Raw genomic sequence first — 18120 nt, 5'->3', positions numbered from 1 at the left:
TGACTAATTATGTGGAAATCCATCTAAAGAGCAACTCAACTAAGGTTTTAGAGTAACTGATTTCCACCTTAGGATAAGCAACTTCCAGTAAATAAGATTGGATTAGTTGACAGAACACTAATTTACAGTGAGGATTAACCATTATCTGCACCTCATTTTTAATAAATATTGATGCTCCCTTCATTCTCAGGAAGGAAGCTTATGAGATAACAGTAAGATAAGGGAAATGGAAGGAGAAATCATGGCTTGTATACAATTTGGTTTACTTAGAAATTAAATCTCCATGAAGGATAACTTAACAAAAAATTTTTTTGTGTTGTATTGTTCATAAATATTCACAAATATGTACATAGGGAGTGAGTTCCAACTGCTCTGATGGACATCTCAATCCTTTCCATACTGCATCACCAAGTTTTATCAAATGATGGTCTACATAAAAACCTCAAAAATTTTTAAAAGTAGCCACTTAAATTAATTCTTTAGAACTTTTGATGTGGCAGCTAATAAGTTTCTGACTTAACCTCCTGATAAATTACTGCAACTTTCATGACAGATAAAACAATGAGTATAATGCATTTTAGATGTGTTGTGGCTCACCTATTAATAAATACTTAGATGACTGGCTGCACTATATTTTTTCAGGACTGCTGTGAGGCAGCACTCATTACAGTATAGTGCTCATCACAAATTTTAGTGAGGGGAAAAGAATAATGCAAACATAGTATACACATCAAAAATCTCTCCCCTCAAGATACCACTAATGCACCTGATACAGGGACCTTCATTAACAAACAACCCATGAAAAGTGTGTGTGTGTGTGTGTGTGTGTGTGTGTGTGTGTGTGTGTGTGTGTGTGTGTGTGTGTGTGTGTGTGTGTGTGTATTCACCACCATATTACTAAGGCGAATGCTTGTACAGCAGTGGATAACACATTAAGAACCCACCTCATACTACAAAAAAGAAATGTTACTGTGCAAAGCTATGACATGGACATACTGGTAATTGATAAACTTGGGTCAAGGAAAAAAAACACCCTGGGATTTAGAAGTTGATGGGCTTTCCAAAGTACGCTGCCAAGTTAGCTTCACGGAACGCTTCAGAGCAGGTGGGATGGGCGTGGCAGACTCGCGCAACATCCTCACAGCTTGCCCCGTACTCCATGGCCAGTGCAGCCTCGTTGATCAGCTCACCAGCAGCCGGTCCAATAAGATGTGCGCCAAGAAGACGATCAGTGTGCTTGTCGGCAAGGACCTTCACCAGTCCATCAGTGTCATTGTTGCACTTGGCCCTAGAATTGGCAGCGAAGGGGAACTTGCCAACTGTGTACTCCACCCCCTGAGGAGTGAATGGAAGGGTGAGGATGCATGTATGTGTGTATCAAAGGATCATTAAAAATACATACTAAAATAGACTGTTTGGTTGAATGTATTATGGCAAGGGGTTATTATAAGGTGATGAAAGGGTCACTAGAAAGTGTTGAGAAAGTTAGCAGATGGATACTAAGTTATTTCATCAATTTTGCATATGTGAGTTTTATTAGTAATAAACACAGTACTCCTGCCCTCACTTTATGGGGTTCAGTCACCCAAGCTGTATGAGTCATCTCTAAACAGTGAGGCCAGGAGTACTTTTTTCTTCCCTGTTGAGGGTCAATGGGCTTAGGGACAATGTGAATGTGAAAACTGCGTGCCTTGTCTTGGTTACCCATCTTTTTTCAGGGTAGACAGCATTGTTATGAATAAGGTATAATAAACAAGATATTCATTTCAGTCCAATGTTGGTATGATGCTGTACTGTAGTGTATATGAAATAATAGTTATAGTGGCAAAAATAATATTCTCTATTCTTTGCCTGATAAAGTGAAGATGAGGGTTGGTGTTTGGTGGTGAGGTGAAAAATAACTGAGTGGAAGAGGTGGTGGATGATGGTGAAACATCAACGACAGCTGGAGGGAAAGAAGTTATTAGCATCGCCACTGTGCTTGTGCTTACTACCCAACATGTTGAAATGCTCACTAAGACAAAAATCAGTGTAAATAATCTTTAATAGATACAAAGGTTAGTGAAAAGAACAGAGCACATTCTTCAAAGGAGTCCAAATAGATATGCATGACAGTGCCATTGCTTATGATGCGGCATCACCTGCTTCCAATTATGTACAGCTGCTGTTGCCACTTGGCCAACAGGTAAGCCATTCTTACATATATATTTCAGACTTGTGGACAACTTTGTTTGTATCTTTAAAAATCTGTAACTGAAGGAAGTGTTTGTAAGGAGAGGATCACCTGCATAAATGAAAACTGCAGAAAATTATTTTGGGGAGCAGATTTATGCAGTCACAGTTTGACAGGAAGGTGAAAACTGAGTGAAAATGTGATGATGGTATGAACAGATGGTTCTTAACAATATTTATAAGAAAAACTTACATAAAGAATGAACACATTACATTGTAAGGACTTACTTCAGCTTTCAGATCCTCTTCAGTCTTGCCAACCCAGGCCACTTCAGGATGTGTGTAGATCACTGAAGGTACACAGTTGTAGTCGATGTGGACAGGACCTCCAGCAATACCCTCAACACACACTATGCCCTCATCCTCAGCCTTGTGAGCCAGCATGGGGCCATGGATGCAATCCCCAATGGCAAAGATGCTGTCCGCAACAAACACAATTGTTATAATGCTGTATCACAACTCCTGATGAATAAGTAAATGTCATTACATGCTAGAATATTTGTATGAAACAAATTTAGTGAACTTAATACCTATATATACTTTGTATTAAGTTTAGACTCAAGAGGAAAGTTTAAGAGTTACAATGAAGGTATAACCCAGTGATAAGTTAAATGTGAATAATCATTCAATGTACTGTTTTATCAACTGACCAACTCCTTTGTCAGCTTTTATGTGATATAAATTTTTTAAAACTTTCAACATGGGAATGTACTTCAATAAAAAAAATAAATATAAAGGAAAACAAACTCAATATTTGAATCTTCCCAGTGATACTGCAGTAATTAGCCATGTGGCTAATTCTGAGAAATAAGATGTAGATAAATGTGTGTGTGCTGCCTGTGAGTGATAAGAGGCACTCAAAATGCAAAGGAAGTGTCATTAAAGAATGAATCACCATAGTGAACATGTTATTTCAAAGCCAATAACTAGAAAATACATGATTTGATAAAAGTAATACCTAGTAACCAATGAAAATTTATTCATCAATATCTCTCTGAATAGGTATTTAGAAGAATCCCTTTATATGATAAACATTGTGAAATGTTTATTAATGAGGATTAAACACCTTCAACAGCAAGCCACTCACTTGGGAATCACAGTCTGGAATCTTGAGTTCACAGGGATCCTACCCTTGGCATCTTTCTCAATGCCCAGCTCCTCCAGGCCCAAGTTGGAAGTGTAGGGGCGGCGGCCGACACACACCAAGAGTGTGTCACACTCCAGCTCCTCTTTCTGGGAAGGGAAAGACTCAGTTGGCACAAGATTGTCACTTTTCCTTTTTGCTACTAGCAAGGATTATCATACCCTGTTGAATATCTTGAGAAAGACAGATGGAGAGATGTCTGTGACTATCTGTTCATTACCATCATCTCAGTTTAATATAAAAGTGCAGTAAGCAGATGACAAAGATCCACAGATAAAATGTAATATTTGTAAAATGAACTGTAAGTGTACATATGAAGTGAAGCTTTATTTACTATGGGATTTTAATAAAAAAAGAACCTTGCTTATATATTTCACTAAAAGCTTAATGTGATATGAACAACAAAACATTTGAAACACTGCCAAATACACTAAACCACATTACATAGTATGTCACGACATATAACAAATAATGTAATTTTAAATACCTTTAATGTTCAGATCAATTTTAACTTATAACTTTGAAGCAATTAGTTTTATCTTTAATTCAATGCACAGTACAATTCCTAACCACAATATATATATTTTTTCCAAGCAGTGATTACTACTCACCTTGTTATTCTTCACTCCCTCTACAGCAACCTTGATGGTGCTTCCTTCCTTGGAGGCACTTAAGACCTTTGTGCTCAGCTTGAATTTTATGCCCTGCTTGGTGAGGATGCGCTGGAAGTTCTTTGAGATCTCCCCATCGATGCCCAATCCACCAACTGAGTCTAGGAACTCCACTGCTGTTACTTTGGCTCCAAGACGAGACCACACAGAACCCTGGGACAGAAATGGAGCATAGAGTAAGAGAGAGGAAATGATAATATATAGCAAATACTAAAGAAAAGAGATGAAAGAATGACTGTGAAAGTCTTTGAAAGTTACTAGTTGATGGGAGAAAGTATATGCAAGATTTATGGATGTAAAGAAGGCATGACAGTAAATTCGGAGGGAAGAACATGAAATGTCACCATGATTCATCAGTTTATTAATGAACCAGTTGGAAAAAGAAATGCAGTATTAGTAATATAAGAATAGAAATAAGTATAGATAATGCAGAATAGTAACTGAATATTATACTGTGCTATTGGCAGAGTGAAAAGGTAAGAAAAGGACAAATTAATTAATTAAGTGAAAAATTAGTAGTTCATGCAGGCAAAAATCAAGAAGTAATCAATTTAGTTTATTAGTCTAAAATAGGAATTATCAGCCAAAACAAAGGAAGTTGAATGTACTCCTCTTTATCTGCACACACAATCATTATTCCATTACGAATGGATGTACAGATCCCCTTAGTCAGTAAGATAAAGTTATGTGTGAACATCAAAACTTAAAATACAGAATGGGAATGAGATTATAATGAAAGATGGACAAGATACTAGAATCCAAACCCGATTTACTACAAATACAAAAACTAAACAGATTAACACCAATGAAAGACCCACCAACTCAAGGCCAATGACACCAGCTCCAATCAACACCATGTGGTCAGGGACACGTGACAGCTTGAGGGCCCCAGTGGATGACACAACAGTCTCCTCATCCACCTCGATGCCTGGGAAGGGTGTCACCTCAGACCCTGTGGCAATGAGGATGTTCTTGGCACGCACTGTATCATTCTCACCATCCTCCTTCATAACTGTGACCTCTGTGGGGCTGGTGATCTTTCCATGACCCTGCAGAGAGGAGAGAGATGTTGACAATGACAAAATATTACCTTTAATCCTTTCAATGTTCTTTACTTGTTTTTCTTCTAACAATCTTATTTCCTCTTATTACTACTTCTACACCCATGCAGCTGAGTCACTACCTTGAGACCGAGGACCTTGTTGTTTTTGAAGAGGTGGGCAATACCTCCAGTGAGTGCCGTCACTGCCTTGTTCTTGGAAGCCATTAGCTTATCCAGGTTCACTCTTACATTTTCCACCTGAAAGAAACAAAGCAAAGATCATGTGGCCCTATCACTGTGACAAGGAAAATTTTGGATGTAAAAAACAAAAATATTAATAAATAAATAAATAAATAGATATAGAACACAGGAAATTTCAACATAATAATGAAGAAATCAGAGGAAAGGGAATAGTAAAACACCTTGATTCACTTCATACATGGGACATAAAACCACAAAAATCACCAAGATAAGCTGCCCTCATGCCAATGATATGAGGTGTCATGATACTTCATGCAACTTCTTTCAATTTCCACAACAACATGATGGGAATGGTGGTAAAGGACTAGTGAGTTTGTGAGAGAATGGATTGAAAGAGGTTAGAGAGGAACATGAAAAAAAAAAAAAAAAAAGGTATGTAAGAGACTGAGAAGAACTGAGGTGATGATTGAAGAGGGATCAAATGTAAATTAGGTATTAAGCAAGTTTAAAGGTAACCTTCTAAGAAATAACTTTCAAGATAAATAGACATATATTTAGTATAAGAAGACTGACAGTGCAGTTTTCTATTCTTGAAGCATAATGAAAATGATGATACACAAATATGCTGTGACAAATCTGTTGTACCTCTATGCCACGTTCTGCAAAGTCTTTGCTCTTGGCCATGTGGTAATAGTGGGAGTTGTTGAGCAGTGCCTTGGAGGGGATGCAGCCCACATTGAGGCAAGTTCCTCCATATGTCGGATTCTTCTCCACACACACAGTCTGCAGCACAAGATTCAATTACAGTACTAATGAGGTCTGTTTGGTCATCTTGTAACAGTTTCTTCACATTTTTTCCCCTTGAAGAGACAAAGCCAACTTCAGCTAGTATGTTTTCTGTGCACAGCTCCTGACTCATATAATACAATCACTCTTTTTTTTAGAGACCGACAACACATCAGGATTGGAAATCAGATATACTATTAAAAATACAATGAAATTTTATGTAATGGATACCACATCTATTTAAATCCTTCAGTTCATAGAGACAGTAACTATTAATGAGGTTAAGAGCTTTGAGAATGACAAAAATAGGAAATGTTCACTGTGGTTTTGTCTTTAACCATTTAGATGCAGTCTTCTTCAGTCACTCACCTTCATGCCCAGCTGAGCAGCCTTGATAGCTGCCACATAGCCACCAGGGCCGGAGCCAATCACCACCAGGTCCGCCTCGTGTGAAGCATGGCGGCGCTGACACACAGTTGCTAAGGCTCCTGTTGGCCCAGAGCCCAGGCCCAGCTGGGTCTTTGGAATGAAAGAGACATTATGTTAGTCATGATAGTCTGATTCATATAAATCTATAGTGCTGACATAACAAATTCACTGATTCTAGAGCCTTATTCATTACAGGATCTGCTGAAATATAACAATCCCTCACTTAATGCATAAGGTACAAATATTCCAGTAAATTTGACCAGTAAGTAAAAATGCTTTAAACTATTATATTTACTGCTGCTCCCATCACATAAATTATTTTATTTCTGTAAGTTAAGTTAAAATAAACAATCAATACTTCTCATATAAAGAATTGTTCAGGATGAGATTTATAGACTGTGAAAATGTGGCAATAGCAATAGTGAAGTGGTACTGTGTGTAACTTATGACAGGTTTACATGTGGCAATTTTTTCTCCCAGCTAGCTCCAGCCACCCACAACTACTGGCAAATTTCAGCTAAGCATTCACATGGTGGTGAGCAGCTGCTGACCCACTGCATCAAAACATAAACGATCAAGATGGAGTCCTCTGCTGACGAGCTGGCTGCTGTAGTTATGATTTTGCTGTGTATGAAGAAAAACAAAAGGAAAAACAGTTGTGGACTCGTTTCTGGCTAGTGAGAAGGAACACAAGTAGTGTCTATTACAAAACTCTTGTGAGAGTACACAAGGGCTACACACACACACACACACACACACACACACTGGCTTCCTCAGCTGACGATGTAAACAAAGCAGTTCCATGTTTACTTTCCAAAACTTTAATAGTTAAATTTAGATACTTTCTTTATCATATATAATGATACAGTCAATGGTTATTATTGAAACACTTTTCCACACTATTCCTTCTACTTTCAATTTTATTTTAATAGCCATTCTCATTTGATCTCAGAAAATTGCCACCCATAGTGGGAAGGCGACTGAATCTAGACTGAAAGAGCAATTCCCTGCCTTGGGTGGCAATTCAGCCGCGTTTAGATGTATTTCATTCCCGACAGCACATTCGCAGCTAAAACCAGCCGTGAATTGTTCCATGTAAACCTGCCTTTAGTTATGGGAAAGAAATTATGCAGTGCTAAATACCTTCTTGATATCACAAGGATAGGGGGTAGACAATTATAATTCATTTTAAATTTATGGAGTCAAACACTGTACTTTGTTGATTACTAAGAATATACCTTCTCAATATATTTCCTCATCTTTTCTTGTTTTTAAGTTGGTAATTTTAAAAGAATTTTTCTGATCATAAAAGTTTTGGTCTTTTTTCAGGTATGGATCTTACATAAAAAATAAAGAAAATTTCAATCCCTACAAATTTATGTGATAATACTGAAATGTTCCTTAGTTAAGAGAAAGAAAAATGTATGAGAGTCAGAGGCTCTTCTGACACCTCAGGAATGGTGTGCCAGGGAGAGAGAGAGAGAGAGAGAGAGAGAGAGAGAGAGAGAGAGAGAGAGAGAGAGAGAGAGAGAGAGAGAGAGAGAGAGAGAGAGAGGACCAAATCTTATCCATACAATGCATAATATTTGCATAAGTCAACATTCCTAGTATTCCCTTGTACATTATGAAACTTTCATACTTTTCTTCACTGCAGATTTTTTTCTGAGGAACATCTACTAAAATATTATTAAAACCTGCACACAACATTTCTTACAGTTTATTACAGATCTTCTGAAAGAGGCCCTCAGGTCTGTACATCCAGCTCAGAATTTTCAACTGGATTCACGTGTGTATTGGTGGCAAGAGCATTGTTTAATATAATTTTATTGTATTGAATTTTAGCTTTGTGATCAATTATCACACTATCAAGGTCAACAAGGGCAAAAGAAAGATACATTTTTTTCATGCTTAAAACCTGACATTTTTTTTTAGCTATGCCCAACTTACCCTCGCAGATTCTTTCACTCCATCCTGCAGTATTGCCAGACATACTGAAAGGCGTAACTTATATCCCCGTGACACTACAGACAAGCTGGTAAGGCCATCATAAAGCAGCTCCCAGTAAATATGGTCTGCACACACCGGCTGCCACCAACGCTGGGCAGCGGCCAGGCAGTGGGAGGAGACCCGGGCCCTCACTCACGCTGCCTATCCTCCTCTACTAATCATCTTATCTCTAAAGTGAGCACCTCGGTGGCTGTCCTTACCCTGGCGGCGCGGGTCACCCTGGAAACCCTGCACAAGACGGTGGCTTGCATCGTGATGGCGGAGCTCAGCTGACGGAGACTGGCGGCTGGCCTACGCCTGCCGCTCCCACGGGTTTACTAACTATACCTGTGCTCCTATTTCAACATTCAAATGCACGTAACTTAAAAATGATAAGACGCAGAGTACGATTTCTGATTGATTTTATGAATCCCATCTACGATTAGTGTCATTTTCTTTACATACTGTATAAAATGGAATATGTAATAATCCCCTTGCATAACCCCAAATCCTGAACTATATTTTTGGTTCCTGTAAATACATGTGAACTTTTGAGTATGATGAGACGTGCCTACTTGCAGTACTTTAGAAAGAATAAGTTGTTGCTGTTGTTGTTATTGTTGTTGTTGTTGTGACCTTTTTCCACTTTGTACCATCGTCTTCTCTAGTCATATATTGTTGTTTAATATGAAATCTGACAGCTAGCTATTTTCCTAACACTGAATTAAGAGCCTTTTAGTGCATCAGGTATAAATGTTTTAGCTCAGTTGTGACGTCATCTAGGTTCGTGACATCACACATGTAAACAACTCGTCGCTCCAGTACCTCAAAGTTTCTGCTCTTTAAGACGCTCTGATAGTAATGGCGTCTGCACCTGTCACAGCAGGGAAATGCACCTAGTGAGTCCGTTGATATAGGAAGAATGAATGTGTCCAAGCGAAGAGTTAAAATGTTGATGAAGTTATGAATACCTCAGAACGTGTTGGGTTTGGGTATTGTGAGTACTCCATTAGGTGTTACAGTGTTACACCATCTCATTCTGCCTGTGAAGTTATATACTTTTCTGGAAAGTAGTACTGAATAGATGCTTCATTCTTAAAGATGTCATAACTGTCGTTATTATGTTTTCATAGAATCGATCAGTTTATCAGATTTGTTATAAGAAACAAATGACGAGGGTAATGACACATATTACAACTAATGACATAGTTTTGCTTATCAGAAAAGGTAAATTGTCAGAAAACCGTGTCATGTCATGCTATGAAACTTCATGAACTAAAGTTGCTACAGGTTTTCTTCTGATCATGGAGCCAAAATGTTTAACCTTTGAAAGGACTTAGTAACTGAGAAATAATGTCTTTGTGGTGATTCTAGACAGTAGACTATTACAAGTCTAGCTTCAGTGGTTATGAATCATTTCAAATAAGAAATTTATGCTTAATGACTACAAAAACACTTATATTGCTGACTGTCCTGGTTCTTTCTTGTTCACTAGCCAAATCAGTCGAATTGCGTGTTGATTCATAGGATATGTTACAAGTTTCAGAGTTCATCTAAAATTCTAAAGTGACAGAATTTTGTCATACCTCATCATATTATCAGTACCAGTCCATATAAAAAAATTGGAATATTGTGGCTAAAGTTACACCTTCTTGATCAGCCTTTCACTTAAAAAGGAAGATTTTGCCTTCCATGCTCATTCTGGAAGATTAAAATGACACTTGTCTTCATATTCACCTAATTTTTGCATACTGTAAACTGATGGTACAGTATTTGTTGCCATCACTGTATTGTTAACTGAGGAAAAATTTCAGCTGCACAAACCCATCCAAGTACACCTGTCCACGCTGCAACACCCTGTACTGCTCCTCCTCCTGCTATAGGAACCCAAATCATGTGCAGTGCTCTGAGAATTTCTACAGGGACCAGGTGGAGGAAGAGGTGGGTATTCTTCAAGGCTGTAAGAAAATGATATGAAAGGGAATGAATGAATTATTTTTAGATATTAAATTACAACTATAATTATTCTCCATATTCTCATCATCTTAGTAAGCTAACCAAAATATTCATAATATAAAAATATCAGCACAGGATTGCCTTGTTACTACAGCAATGTGTGTGTGTGTGTGTGTGTGTACTCTCTAGATGCATGGCTGCACAGTGTCAGAGGAGTCTAGGAGGAAAATGATGGAGATCCTGCAGCGAGTGAAGTCTGGGGAATCAGTAATGGAGGCAGAAGATGGACCACTGGACTCAGATGATGATGAGAATGAGGAGGACTTGAGTGTCAGGATGGCAGGTACACCCATTATTACTTTAACCCTTTCACCACTGTTTGGCAGATTTTTCATTAATCACCAACTGCTCTGAGACATTTCTTCTCATTTTGCAGCCATCTCCAAACATTACACAGGCTGAAAATTGTGAAATCTGTCCTTTTTCATCCCTTCTTTCTTGTAGATGTTTAAAAACATTTCATACATTGCTTTTTGTACTGGGAGTTGTTGCACATTGTAGTGAGAGTTAATGCATTACAATCCATATTAGTTAATTTACCATAACTTGATAGATAAATTTAACTCGCATGATTATCACCTGTCACTTGCTGTTATGGAGCTGTGCTTAATGTTTTCCTACACGATTATACTAACAACTTCCTCTCTTGTAATGCCATCTTGTTCATATACCCTTTCCCCATCCTTAGCAATACTCTCACATATCACCATTGCTTCTACTTGATCTTTGTTGGGAACTAATTAATAACTTAATCAGGCTAAGGAATCAACTCCATATGCTTTCCTTATTATTTTTTTTATTACAGTTGGTTGATAACAAATCGTAACAAATAAATCAAACCCGCAGGGATCGACTTGAACGACAGTGAGGCTGTGTGGAGGAACATGACAGAAGAGGAGCGGCAGGATTTCCAAAAGCTGGTCAAGAAGGGAAACTTTGAGGAGCTAATCCCTGCCTGGAGTGCATGGTGGGATCAGGAGGTGCAGCTAGTACAGGAAATTACCTCAGGCTCCCCTACCTCTCCTTCATACACCGTCAATTGCCCTGATATTGTGGAGGTTCCCCCACTGAGTGAACTTACGGTAATTTCCTGTTTCCTGGAGATGTGTTGAGATTTTCTGGTTTCCTGTTTTATTCCCAGTGTCCCTTGATGATTGTGGAACACTTGGGATTGGTACCTACATCAACATCCATTGTCTGGTGCAAGCATTCTTGTTTGCTGCAAATATAGGAAGGAAGAGAAAGGAAGATTGGACTTCTCTGTTATGTTGTCCAAGTGAAGCACATCATTCTGGCATCAAAATCTGTGAGTGCCCTGACCATTAAAGCAAGGCAAGGCATCATACTAAACAGAAATATGCAGAAATTGGCTCATATCATTAAAAAGGAATGGGATTTTTGTGAGCAAATTGCAGTGGCATGACATCATAGGAGTAACCACAGTTCACTGCTTGGTAGTTGTCTTCTTTACTTCTAGGCCATTGCAGGGAATAGTTCTTGCTTTTAGACACTGCAGTTATGAGCAATATATGTGGCACTGATATCTTATTGTGGTTGCTGCCAAAGAGTTTAGTAATTAAATCGTAAATTAAGCGATGTAGACCACCAAAGTTTTTCCCTCGACATCCTTTATTATTCGGTTTCTCATACTTTGTTGTATTATTGTATTTCTTATTTTCCACAGTTATTTCCATGATTACTACCGTAAACTTGCTAACTTTATATCACTTCCTGCAGCCTCACTATCTATCCTACTCGATCATACAGAATATACTAGTGTGTCTCTCTATAGAAAATCAGTTTATTTTATATTTCCACCTCTAATTACTAACCCATTCCTGCAGAAGGTTACTCCATCCCCTTGCCTTCCCTACAACATCCTCAACGTACTGGCAGCTTATGTGTGGACAGTGCGGCTCTTCAATGGTGACCACCAGGACAGCAGCCAAGATGCCACTGAGGCCATCCTTACCCTGTCTTCTGTCCTGGCCTCTGGTGCATCCTATGAGGAGGCTGCATTGGCTGTTGAAAGCCCCAAGATGGAAGCACAGAATGTAAGTTTTCACAAGTAGGAGAGGGTGGGCAGTATGTTATAAGTGATGGTGCTTGTGTGTTTCTTTTAGTATGCATACATTTGTGAGTGTGTGTGTGTGTTTGTTTTAGTATGCATATATGTGTGTGTGTGTGTGTGTGTGTGTGTAGTTAATGTTAATCCTATTTAGTAAAGTTATTAACTTTGTCTTCATGTTGGTCTGATAATTATTGTTGGTAATTTTGAAATTATATATACAGAAAGCATGTTTCACTAAATGTAACTTTTTGGAAAAAAATGTAATAGTAGTTATTGCATTCGAATGTAATATTTATACTGAAGTTCATATTTTCAGGCAAAGTGTAATATTTCTATTGAAGTTGTTAACTGCAGGTAAAGGTCTCGCATATTAAGTGAATTAAATGGATTGCCATTTGACATCATTGAAATTTGTATTATAAATCAGAAAAGAGATACTAACAACTGTTACCAGTTTAGGTAATGCCACACTGCATTGTTGAAAGATGCAGAATAAAACTACCTGTAGCAACATTTATCATTTATCATTGCTGTAGACAAAGCTGAACCAGAAGGCATGTCCTCTGCCTCCTGTCTCCTTCCTCCCTCCAGAAAGGCAGTTCACTTGTGCACTCTTAATGCTCTTTCCTCTTCCCCAGTCTTTTATATGAAAGATGTTTTTAAATACTGGATCATTTAGCCTTGCCCCATATTCACTTTCAAAATAATCAGTACAAAAACAATAACAACATTAAGTATTAACTGTTCAGAAAGTTTATAGAAACAAATAATGTATATTATTTATGTATTTGCATCATATGACTGTTGACACGTGACTAGACATGTGCCATGTGCTGACAGTCATGTTATGTCATTTTATAAATAATATATATTATTTATAAAATTGATACTTTAGAAACTTTCTGAAGGGTTAATGCTTTGATACTATTATTATTTTTGTATTAAGTGGACCCTACACAATCAGTATTATTGACACAATATATTGACTCATTTTTATTGTGCAATAAAATATCAAACTCTTTTTGATGTCTTCAATATATTGTGTCATTCTTCAATACCGCCACTTCACTGTCAATAATATTGTACAATACGGAATATTGTGCAATAATATTGATTGTGTAGGGTCAGCTTTAAGAGCAAGGCAAACTGACAAGTGACAGGAGCATTGTGAGAGCACCAGTCAGCTGCCACACTGGAATGTGGAGGATGCAGGGTGCCTGGTCTCTAGGTCAGCCTAGTCTTATGCAATTAGAGTTACTGATCATAACACTTCCTTTTATCCTTCTCGCTTTTAAATCAAGTAAATTTATAATGTGTGGCACTTAAATTACTTCATCTACATTGTCTTTTTTTTTGCATTGAGGAAATTAATTGCACTTGGACTAAAAATAAAGCAGAATATCATGGAGACAGTTCAGGATTAAGGTTTTGAAATAATATTTCTTGCCTTCACTTCAGCACTTGTGGCTTCAAGAGAGTGAAGAGTTTGCAAACACAGTAAGAAGGGATGTGTGGAAGATCCTGCAAGGTCCAACCTCGAGTAACAAGACCTACTACATACGAGCAGCCCTCTCTGAGATACACGTCCTCCTCAACACCTGCAAGACAGCCCTGGCAAAGAAAAAAAGGTCCTCAGGTTAGAATTTCATACCTGTGTTTGTTGTCAATAAGGAATAGCTCATCTGGCATTCAGTAGTTAGATCCAACAAAACATTATCTGGTGATGGGTAATGAATGATTTCACTTTAGATTATTGATCACTTCAATGACCTGTTTAACTAGCAAGGGTCAAATAGGATTCAAATTCCTCTGCTAAGTGTTTATAAGCACATGCATAGTGCATCCAAATCAGACCTACTTCAACTCCCCACAAAGTAACACAAGATCTCCTCTAGCAACAACACCCACAGCATCAGCTGACTCTCTTCCATTACTCCAACACACACAAACTCCAGCTTAGTAGTACAATGTATACTCAGGTCTGTGAACAGACTAAGTTACTTGGTGCTAATATAAGTCCACTACATATCCTGGGCTTACAATACATAGTGAACAAAATGCTTAAACTATCTTACATATTTATTTTCTTAGCCATTTATAGAACTATCTTGTATACTTATCTTCTGTAACCATTTAGCTTAAACTGATACAAAGTTGTGATCATTTAAGACTTTAAGACTGCAAAATCACTGTTTGAATAATGGAATACATAATCAGACTTTGAGAGTATCATTTAACATAGCTAATGATAACAAACCTGTGTTCAGCCTCCAGTCATAAATGATTCTATAATAGTAAAAGAAATGATAATATAAGTACTAGACCAACCTTCATTTATCTCATGCAGGACCAAGGAAGGGGATGTTTACCTCTACATTTCCAGAAGAAAACACTCAGGTGGAACTCAAAATAACTACACTACCCATGGTCAAGGCAGTTATCAAGAAGGTGGAGTTCCTCTTGTCTTATGCACTGGAATACTCAGAGCTCCTGGCTGCCATGTCTCCCCCCTAGGATGGCAAGTCTAGAGGAAGACTGAAGGAGCCATGAGAAAAATGTTGTTACACACTGTTCTGGTCTTTTATTTGCAGCTAATAGTCAAAGAAATCTTCAGAGTGTCTGATGAGTAATTTGAAAACTGACCAAGGTTGTGGTTATGCTTGTGTGTTTTTTTAATTGCTCCCTAAGAAACCAAGACCTTTGAGAAACTAAAGGATCCTAAGGTGAGATTTTAGCCTCTCATCCTTACAGTTTTCTCCCAGTGAATCACAGCAAAAGTAAAACTTCCAGTGATGTGCCATAATTTTGTAATAGATAATATTTTATCATTGTACAGGAAATACAACACAAGTATTTTTGACCATTTCCTGCAGTACAAAACTATCAAGATGAGGAGTGTGAACAAAGGGCTTGCTTGATCTTTGGCCTGGTGCCATGTCATTGATTCCCTATAGTGTTGAAAGTTCTCAGCAACCTCTGTCTTTTATGTCATTCATGTCAAAATAAAAAAAAAACAAACAAACTTATACTTAAGGCTAAACTGATTCTGTGAAATATTTTAATTCTAAAGTAATTTGACTTATTTTTTAATTACTCGCTCTCTTTTGTAGCTCTTCTTTCTCGAGGGTGACCCACTTGCCCGTCCATGCAGATGGGCATGATATCCCACAGTTATTTAATTTCAGTCTGCTGCACCTTCTCATTTCATACAAAGTTCCCCACTTCAGCCCACTCTTTCAAGTTCATTTTTATACATACCTACTTTCCAATTACTTTTCAATAATTTTTGAATGACCTAACAAAGTAGGAAAGACACTTAACCAATGAGGAGTGTGATAAATAAGGAATTACATGTCCAAGAAGACTGGTGTCAGTAGTGTTGCATGGACAAAACACTTGTGGCACGACCACTGATGATGCTTATAGTAAGGAATCAGCTCTGCGGTGTAGAGGTTAGTGTGCTCAGCTCTCATATCCAAGGGTTCATATCTTGGGCCAGTAAAAGAATTTGGATTTTGTGTTCATTCATGCTGTACAGCCTCCACAAAGATGCCCAAAGTGTGTGGCATTTTGGTAAACCTCCCCTAGTGATTGGGGGAGCCTTTATCCTGCACTGGGGTCATATACATAGACTGTTAGTCTATAGTATTGCTTTTAATTGCCATCACACTTCTGCTTACCTCCTCTGCAGTGCTCATCCATTAACTCTCTCTCTCTCTCTCTCTCTCTCTCTCTCTCTCTCTCTCTCTCTCTCTCTCTCTCTCTCTCTCTCTCTCTCTCTCTCTCTCTCTCTCTCTCTCTCTCTCTCTCTCTCTCTCTCTCTCTCTCTCTCTCTCTCTCTCTCTCTCTCTCTCTCTCTCTCTCTCCACTTGATCTTATGAGCTACTTTTCTGAAACTGAAAAAAAGAAGCCACACAGATGGTGGAAGAAGCAATATTAGGGGAGGACAGCATGTTTCTTCTCACATGCTGGCTGCAAAGTACAGTATACATATATTAACTGTGATGTAGCTCATGTTCTACAACCCTTGGCTTTTAAAGTGTCTTCCCCCCTCTAGGATGCAGTGTATCCTAATGTTTGTATTTAGGCTGTCAGTTACCAGTGGACCTGTAGCACCTCTTCAGTCCATTCTGCAGGGTGCCAGTGTATGTGCCCACAGTGTTCTATCACTTGGGTGACGAAAAAGCTGGTAGTATTTGCTTCAGGGTTTTAGAGGGCATTATGGAGCTTGCAACCTGTGTTCAAGGAGCTATTCATGAGCATAACTTTGTACATGGGGTTTGTATGAATACATAACATATTTGCAAGCATATCGCAATTTATTAAAATCTAACTGCTTTTGATATTTTTTTGCAAGATGTATTTTCTTATATCTTCCCTGTTTTATATGATTGTTTTCTATATTTTTTCTAACATGTAAGATATTCTGTAGTCCTACTGTGTGGGGTCTGTTGAAAAATGTCCAACCCTATGGAAGGGAGAGAATGTCTTACCCTGTGATTCCATGTTCAGTCTCCTTTGGAATGGTCTCTTAGTGACATTAATCACATTGATCTTCCCATCCCACTGACCTCAGTAATGTTGATGATGATCCTCATAGACTGAAATGACTGTATTCATCCCAATTATGTAACACTTTACCCTGAGCAGTTCTTTTCTTACTGTAATGCTGTAATAGAAATGTTGTGAGGACACCTTCCCCTTTTTTACTGTGATATTACCCAAAATAAAGTGTGGATTAAAAGTGGTTGCCACTCTTTCTGCCTTATCTTATGAAATGTTTTGTTTGAATGAGTTAAAGGAATTCCATGAGCATACAGGCACAAGAAACAACACACATAAGAAACTACTGTACTATGATTTACTCAACAGCACACGTTGGTAAACATATAACACTGACTTTTGGTGTGATTTATTAGTTCATAAGTAAATCTAAATTATTCTTTCTATTCCATGGAAGAACAAGGCAGTAAATAGATATTCTTGAATGGGAAATGTTCTTATAAAGACACAAATAATGGATGCTTCTTTCTACTAAGAATCCACATGGAAGTCAGATTTCCTGCACAGAAGCTTTCCGCAGTCTGTACATGTGGCACTATAGCTTATGAACAATACCATCACAACACGGAACTCTAATACTTAATTCTAAACCTAATATCTCTGACTAAAACTCACTGCAGTATGCATGACTCTATGTTCAGTCCTTGCCTTGAGATAGGATTCCATTATAAGAATACTTCCTATTTAATTCCTGAGCATGGGTTTTCTTAACATTATTTCAGTCATGAAGTAAAGTGATTCCAGTGATGTTTTTCCATGTATTATGTAATGGAAACAAGCCATGTGAAAGTTATTAAAGTGTAGATTTAGTTTCCAAGAACAGTTTCTAGTAGGTCTTGAAATGTAAGGAAGTATAGTGAAATTGTAAATCAGTAATGTCCATGGCTATATCTAATCAAACACTTTAGATACAAAACCAGAAAAATTAATTAATACATATTCTTCACATCACAGCTACTTTTAAGCTATACCAGTCACT

General features: G+C 37.9%; 3 protein-coding genes across 6 annotated transcripts in view; 1 reads left to right on the top strand and 2 right to left on the bottom strand.

Moving 5' to 3' along the window:
• Positions 1 to 246: 246 nt before the first annotated feature.
• Positions 247 to 8865, bottom strand: LOC135107410 (dihydrolipoyl dehydrogenase, mitochondrial-like). Its single transcript, XM_064017248.1, has 9 exons — positions 8713 to 8865; positions 6446 to 6595; positions 5936 to 6073; positions 5231 to 5347; positions 4866 to 5096; positions 3988 to 4200; positions 3320 to 3465; positions 2461 to 2650; positions 247 to 1335 (listed from the first exon to the last, which is right to left on the bottom strand). Exons 1-9 carry the CDS (start codon positions 8761 to 8763, stop codon positions 1042 to 1044), a joined length of 1530 nt encoding a protein of 509 aa, XP_063873318.1. The 5' UTR covers positions 8764 to 8865; the 3' UTR covers positions 247 to 1041.
• A 425-nt stretch (positions 8866 to 9290) lies between these two features.
• On the top strand, positions 9291 to 17322 carry LOC135107411 (zinc finger HIT domain-containing protein 2-like). Its single transcript, XM_064017249.1, has 7 exons — positions 9291 to 9390; positions 10306 to 10432; positions 10637 to 10790; positions 11354 to 11589; positions 12352 to 12561; positions 14037 to 14214; positions 14926 to 17322. Exons 1-7 carry the CDS (start codon positions 9353 to 9355, stop codon positions 15090 to 15092), a joined length of 1110 nt encoding a protein of 369 aa, XP_063873319.1. The 5' UTR covers positions 9291 to 9352; the 3' UTR covers positions 15093 to 17322.
• The window catches only part of LOC135107412 (uncharacterized), a 50038-nt gene continuing 42226 nt past the window's right edge, over positions 10309 to 18120 (bottom strand). Inside the window, exons 2-6 of one of the 4 annotated variants that reach the window (XR_010271767.1) lie at positions 14948 to 15113; positions 14026 to 14189; positions 12340 to 12529; positions 11589 to 11726; positions 10309 to 10449 (exon numbers count right to left, since the gene is read on the bottom strand). The gene's annotated coding sequence lies outside the window, so the exon portion shown is untranslated. Of the gene's footprint in view, positions 10450 to 11281; positions 11727 to 12339; positions 12530 to 14025; positions 14190 to 14947; positions 15114 to 18120 lie in introns of those variants that run through there. The other 3 variants (XR_010271768.1, XM_064017251.1, XM_064017250.1) reach the window with 3 other exon arrangements.

The sequence above is a fragment of the Scylla paramamosain genome, chromosome 15, assembly GCF_035594125.1.
Source record: "Scylla paramamosain isolate STU-SP2022 chromosome 15, ASM3559412v1, whole genome shotgun sequence".
Lineage (NCBI taxonomy): Eukaryota > Metazoa > Arthropoda > Malacostraca > Decapoda > Portunidae > Scylla > Scylla paramamosain.
This window is presented reverse-complemented; position numbering and strand designations above follow the sequence as displayed.